The sequence below is a fragment of the Sinocyclocheilus grahami genome, unplaced genomic scaffold (assembly GCF_001515645.1).
Source record: "Sinocyclocheilus grahami isolate Dianchi unplaced genomic scaffold, SAMN03320097.WGS_v1.1 scaffold313.1, whole genome shotgun sequence".
Classification (NCBI taxonomy): domain Eukaryota; kingdom Metazoa; phylum Chordata; class Actinopteri; order Cypriniformes; family Cyprinidae; genus Sinocyclocheilus; species Sinocyclocheilus grahami.
In genome coordinates, this window is record NW_015505492.1 from 994,691 (window position 1) to 1,002,138 (window position 7,448).

General features: G+C 39.1%; 1 protein-coding gene across 3 annotated transcripts in view; it reads left to right on the plus strand.

Annotated features, from left to right (window-relative positions):
• The window catches only part of LOC107601844 (mu-type opioid receptor-like), a 22,857-nt gene extending 17,863 nt beyond the window's left edge, over positions 1–4,994 (plus strand). For all 3 annotated transcript variants that reach the window (XM_016294157.1, XM_016294156.1, XM_016294159.1), the window contains 2 exons: positions 1,532–1,893; positions 4,099–4,994. In XM_016294157.1, coding sequence (XP_016149643.1) covers positions 1,532–1,893; positions 4,099–4,631 — 895 coding nt within the window. In that variant the 3' untranslated portion in view covers positions 4,632–4,994. The remainder of the gene's footprint in view (positions 1–1,531; positions 1,894–4,098) is intronic.
• The last annotated feature ends 2,454 nt before the right edge of the window (positions 4,995–7,448 follow it).

The window sequence follows — 7,448 nt, forward strand, 5'->3', positions numbered from 1 at the left end:
GTTCCTGAGATGCCATTTTCCAATAGGGTTGACAGGAGAATCTGGTGGTTCACCGTATCAAAAGCAGCAGACAGATCCAGCAAAATAAGTATAGAAGATTTGGAAGCCGCTCTTGCCAGTCTTAGAGCTTCAACAACTGAAAGCAATGCAGTCTCGAAAACTGGTCGAATGTCCACTTCTGAAGCCAGATTGGTTGCTGTCCAGGAGGTTGTTCTGTGCGAGAAAGGCTGAGACTTGGTTGAACACAACTCGTTCGAGTGTTTTTGCAATGAAAGGTAGAAGGGAAACCGGTCTGTAGTTCTCTAAAAGAGTTGGGTTAAGAGTGGGTTTCTTAAGAAGTGGGGTTATACGAGCCTGTTTAAATACTGAGGGAAAAACATTTTAACCGCTGTATTTAGATTGATGCAGGCAACAATTTTGCACTCAGTTTTTATTATTCCAGATAAAATGATTGTTTAAATCAATATCAATATAACATTTTTCAGCGACTGAAAGATCCCCCTGTTGCTCTATTATTCATGGGGTTCTCTATCAAACAATAGCTTGAAAAATTATCTTCCATTTTCTGCACCAAAGGCTTTCCATTTCATCACACCATGCGCCACTCAGTTATGGAAATAATGCCTTGTGTAATTACTGTTGCTTGCTGTGCTAGTGATGTGTGGAACCATTCTTTCATGCGACAGTGGTATTATGAATGTGAAGGTTGGTGTTGCCTCTGTGAACAGTAGGGTTTACCATTTCTTTTTGAGATAAAATCTAAATCAGAATTTGTCTGGAAAAAACTATCTATCCATCCATCCAGAAAAAAAGTCTTCTAATTTAAGTTGTGAGAACGAGAAACACAAAAAGTCTGAAGGTTTCTTTACATCAGGTTTGAACCATCCGAACTCCTCTTTGTGTCACATTCAAACAAGTGTATTTTTCCATGTGTCTGCTCATGTATGTACATTCTACAAGAGGTCTTTTCTACTAGAGGGTTATCTATCCTAATGAAATTTAACTGCGCATTTCTAAATATACATGTTTTTATGGATGTCATCCATAAAACAACATTGCCTTGAGTCTGTACACCTCACCTCATAATCACTACCATTAAACAGGATAAACAGCTGCTCAAAAGCTTGTAAATAATGTTACGGGGTATTACTCAAGGCTGCAACATTTTGCATAATTGTGTATATAATGGTGGTTGTCTAGCCTCTTAAATTAGCATTTGAATGAAGGTCATAGTTGCATTACAAGATGCACAAGGTACCTTTCTTAATGGCTTGATGCACCATGTGTATTGTAACTGAAATCATTTAAGGCATTTATATGGGAAAGGTGTACCATGTGGGGAGTTCCTTTCATGTCTGTTCTGTTTATTTCAGTATTTTTCTAAAAAAAAAAATACTGAAATAAAGGCCTCCCTTCACTTCCCCATTACTCACCAGCATCAAACTGCTTTTCCATGAAAACACATTGCATCTCTTTTTATTTAATAAACTCAGCTGACGTAATGATCTCAATCTATTTTTATCCTTTGCAGATACACCAAAATGAAAACTGCGACCAACATCTACATCTTCAACCTTGCTTTAGCAGATGCCTTGGCAACAAGCACTCTACCGTTCCAGAGTGTGAATTACCTGATGGGTACGTGGCCCTTCGGAGATGTGCTGTGCAAGATTGTGATGTCCATTGATTACTACAACATGTTCACCAGTATCTTTACCCTCACCACTATGAGCGTCGACCGTTACATTGCTGTTTGCCACCCGGTTAAAGCCCTGGACTTCAGAACCCCCCGGAATGCCAAGATTGTCAACGTGTGTAACTGGATCCTCTCATCTGCCATCGGTCTGCCTGTCATGGTCATGGCCTCCACCACTATTGAGTACCACAGCAGTCGTATGTCTGCCACCACATTCAATACACATTCTATGTAAAATTCAGATATTACTGCAGTTAAAGGGATGGTTCTCCCAAAAATGAAATATCTGTCATGACATTGTATGACATTCTTTCTGTGGAACACAAAAGAAGATATTTTAAAGATATTCAACTTATTTTTTTGCCCATACAATAGAGTAGAAGAAGAAAAAAAAGAAGAATACCTTCTTCTAATACCAGATACAGACTAGATACAGATTTTCACGTCAACAATCAAGTGCTCCAGACTACTAAATCAAAAAATCTATGACAGTAATTTTAAATAGTCAATACTGGCAACAGTTTGGTAAATCTCCATGTGCAGTCATTTGCAGTTTCGCGTCGCACATAGGGTTTTTTCTGCTCACTACAATGAACACAATGCATTAGTGCGAAAGGCAATACCTGATTCACTTTTGTGAGTTAGCAGTTTTAAAAAACTCACTCAATCAGTCAATCATTCAGAAAAGGGGTCATCTGATGCGACATGCACTTTTACAAGCTGTTTGAACTGAAATGTGTGTTGGCAGTGTGTGTACACAACCACCCTATAATGATAAAGATCCACCCATGTTTAGTTTTTTTTTATCTCGTTAACCCATTTCCCCTTTCTCAAATCGAGCCAATCTCAGATACCTGTCTGTGTGACATCATGTGATTGACAGTAGCGTTTCAGCACAGACTGGACTGGTGTTTTACCTTAGACCCGCCCTGAGTGAGCGGTCATCAGTCCACCATTGTTTCAACGCCGGTGCAGATGTAGAAAAGAATGTCTCCTAAGCGACTGAGGTGTTTTGTTGTTGGATGTAATAATGAACATAGCAGTCGTCATTTACTCCCGACATCTGAGCCGCTTGTTTTTGAAGGGAATGCGCCCCGATCTACCTAAATGCGTCTTATCTTCGCGCAAATCATTCGTGATCCAGCTTCATCTCCAGAAGAAGTGAGGTTTTTTAATGAATCTTTGCAAATCGCCTTTTCTAATAATGTGCTAGTTAGCAAGTTTCACGATAAATGCGGTTAAAGTTTACCGTCTCTAAGAGAACGGCTCGGAAAAGAGGGGCGGGGCGAGCAGAGCTCATTTGCATTTAAAGCGTCATGCAAGAAAACAGCTTGCTCTGAAAAGGCGATGGCCCTCACTGCAGAACACAAGATCCAGGGGGTGTGGTTGGATCCAGATCTAACTCCTCCCACCTTATATATACCTAAACCTACCTGTCTCCACCCCCTGATCCCTAAACCCACCCATCTCCCCCCCTAAACCTACCCATATCCACCACTAAACCTTCCAATCTCCACCCCCTAGATGTGGATCCAACTATGCCCCCTGGATCTTGTGTTCTGCAGTGAGGGGCTACTGCTGAAAAGAGCTGTTTTTGACAGGGTAAAAACGGTGTTGTTTTACATTACCATTGAGATATTTTTAACCAAACTATGTTACAAACTTTTCATTAAGACCCTAAAGAATCATATCAACTCATATCCAATGACCCCTTAAACAAGTAACTCCCTCACTGAACCGTGGGTCATTTTTTGGTAATGAATGATTCAAAACGAACAGGAAATCTATTTTGTGTTATGATGGTTGTTCATGAAAACGTCATTAAAGACACATACTAAGTTTAGCTTAATAAATTAATAATCATTTTGCAAAACAATTGTTAAAAAAGAATTGGTTTATGGAACACATTTATATTTAAAACAACTAGGAAAAGCATCCTAGTAACCATACATTACCATATAACGTTAATATGCTAGAAAGTAATGTTTATACAACATATAGTACCATAGTTTTTCCACAACCCTATCAGAACAGACTGCACTTCAACACACTAACTCAGTTCTTATCGTCATCTCCTCTTAATATATTAAGACATTTTCCTCATTACTGGAAACATCCCATATTATTACTGTGGCAACACAAATTTTGCAGACATGAAAGAAGTGTTGAGGCAGACAATTGTTATTGAGTGTATTTAGATTGATGTCACTTCTAGTCATTTGGGACAAAAAAACATAAGGCGGTTTAATAGCCGTAGCAGAAAGGCCTGAGTCTCTGAGGCTCCCTAAACAATGCCTTGAAGAAATAATGACTAGTGGTTTTACTGTCATTTTTACAAGTATGAATTGATTTTCACATGACTCACTGTGTTATTGTACTGTGCTATATTCTTACTTTCACAGCGTTTGACATCATTGACTGCACTTTGCTCTTTCCCCATCCTCCCTGGTACTGGGAGAACCTCCTGAAGATCTGTGTCTTCATCTTTGCCTTCATCATGCCCGTCCTCATCATCACCATCTGTTACGGCTTAATGATCCTCCGCCTGAAGAGTGTACGCATGCTTTCTGGCTCCAAGGAGAAGGACCGCAACCTCCGGCGCATCACCCGAATGGTCCTGGTGGTGGTGGCGGTTTTCATTGTCTGCTGGACGCCGATCCACATCTTCGTCATTATCAAGGCCCTGGTGACCATTCCCAGCTCGCTCCTGCAGACCGTCACCTGGCATTTCTGCATTGCCCTCGGCTACACCAACAGCTGCCTCAACCCAGTGCTCTACGCCTTCCTTGATGAGAACTTCAAGCGCTGTTTCCGCGAGTTCTGTGTTCCCAGTCCGTCCGTGCTGGACCTCCAGAACTCCACACGCACCAGGAACCCCCAGCGCGAGGGCCAGTCCAGCGGCCACACGGTGGACAGGACGAATCAGCAGGTATGACTAGTCCAGGAAATGTCATCACTGGAGTCCCGCTGCCAGCCCAGTGTTGACATGAGCTCGGATGCCACGCAGGTCACCACGGGTGTCTAACACCTTCACCTATAGGAGCTCTTTAAGCATCTTTCTAGGCCTCCCGCACAGAGCTGTTTCACAATTTTGGTATGGAGAAAGACTGTTGAAGTCAATTTCAATGTGAAATACAATATATATTCTAGATTACTGACCCCAAATAACCCCAATAAACTGACCTTATTTCACTATCTGTGATGTTCACAGCCATGCATCCATGCATCCAATGTGTCCTTTAGGTTAGTCCAGCATTCAAGAACTGTGTATATGTACTGTATAGAGCTGCATCTTAAGTCCCCTTTAACATTTAAATGTTACTTAAATGCTATATGAATAATTATTTTATGATTGATAACATTTTAGAAGAAAATGTATGAACTCACAGAAAATGTAAATTATGTATTTAACATAAAATTACATTTCTTCTAAATGTTCAGCCTTTAAATCGTACAGAATTTCAATTTTCACTTGCTTTCATAGCCAGCAAAGCAATTTGGTTAAGCCATCTTCAGTTATGTTCCTTTGGAGTGATTGAAATGAATCATCAAATGACTGTTGGATGTGACGTGTGCACCGTTTCTCTGATTTACCATGGACTTCATAGAAAAGCCGAACACAATAACAAAAACGCCTCTTGCAACAATAGATACCTTTAAATCGTACAGAATTTCAATTTTCACTTGCTTTCATAGCCAGCAAAGCAATTTGGTTAAGCCATCTTCAGTTATGTTCCTTTGGAGTGATTGAAATGAATCATCAAATGACTGTTGGATGTGACGTGTGCACCGTTTCTCTGATTTACCATGGACTTCATAGAAAAGCCGAACACAATAACAAAAACGCCTCTTGCAACAATAGATCATTTTCATGCTTTGGTGGTGACAAATGTATTGTGCTTGTACTCTGATGCAAATCTCTTGTACTAATGTAAATGTCCAGTGTAACTGTCTGATTGTCACTCACATTAAGACATTCTGTCTGAAAAAAGGAAATGTTAATTGCTCTAAAATACCTTGAAGATCTATGTGCAGGTGTTTCTATAAGTTTTTATATGCAGCATCATAAATAAATCATTCACACTAGAATATGTGTTTGTAGTGAGATGGTGCTGCATAATTAGATTTGATTAGAAAGTTATGCAACTATAATGTGTCTTGTCATTTGTTAACTGTTGTGGCTGTGAAAAATGAATCGTTAAATGACGTTAAATGATGGGCAAGTTATATGCATCAAAGGAATAGTTCACCCAAAAATGAAAATATTGTCATGATTTACTCACCCTCATGTCGTTCCAAATCTGTAGGAGTTTCTTTCTTATGTTGAACACAAAATAAGATATTTTGAAGAACCAAACAGCTTGTCCCCATGCACTGACATCCATAATAGGGAAAGATGGAAGTCAATGGGGACCATCAAATGTTTGATTACCAGCATTTTTCAAAAATATTCTTTTATGTTCAACATAAAAAAAGAAACTCGTACAGATTTGGAACGACATGAGGGTGAGTAAATCATGACAAAATTTTCCTTTTTGGGTGAACTATCCCTTTAAGGTCAATTTAAATGTTATTTGATCTGGCATATCGACACAATCTGACTGTCAATGTGAACCATTGTTTATGTTTCTAAAGATACTGTCATGTTAACCATTGTTCTGCAAACATCGTCAGGTGAAATCCAGTCATTTTGATAAGAAAAATTTCCCCACGCAGATTTTGCAACAGATTGGTCACATAGATTCACTGCAATGACCAACACAAAGCTGCTTAGTTTGAAAATGACTTCTCTGTGAGCTGTGCTTCATACATTACCACACTATTGATAATGTATTTTTGCAGAAATTGCTGCATCTTAATATATTATAACATCTCACAGGTACTCAGCTTTTCAGTTATAGTATTACTGTAAATGCATTTTTTTAATCAATATCTCTTTGAATGAACATATCACTTAACGGGTCCCTTATTAGTAAGAAAGAGAGTCCTCTGTGAAATGACAAAATATAAAACTACTGCAGCTGTTTTCAGTTATTACCAGGAACTCTTATCTAGTTTGAGACCCATGCCAGCTGTAAGGGGCCAATAATTTGGTTCTGTAATACTTTGAAATCAAATAACCTTGGCCTTTCAGCTGCCATTTCAGTCATTTTGTAGCAGAGTTTCCCCCACATGCAGTCTTGCTGCAACACCCCAGGGAAATTAAGGAACAGAGAGCTAGTATGTTAAGGACTGCTCAGAACATAACCTAAGGCACAAGAAACAGTGGAGAGCAGGCGAGAGGGGGGCCGGCAGTCATTCGGGTCATATAATTTTCATGCTTCGGTAGTGACAAATGTATTGTGCTTGTACTCTGATGCAAATCTCTTGTACTAATGTAAATGTCCAGTGTAACTGTCTGATTGTCACTCACATTAAGACATTCTGTCTGAAAAAAGGAAATGTTAATTGCTCTAAAATACCTTGAAGATCTATGTGCAGGTGTTTCTATAAGTTTTTATATGCAGCATCATAAATAAATCATTCACACTAGAATATGTGTTTGTAGTGAGATGGCGCTGCATAATTAGATTTGATTAGAAAGTTATGCAACTATAATGTGTCTTGTCATTTGTTAACTGTTGTGGCTGTGAAAAATGAATCGTTAAATGACGTTAAATGATGGGCAAGTTATATGCATCAAAGGAATAGTTCACCCAAAAATGAAAATATTGTCATGATTTACTCACCCTCATGTCGTTCCAAATCTGTA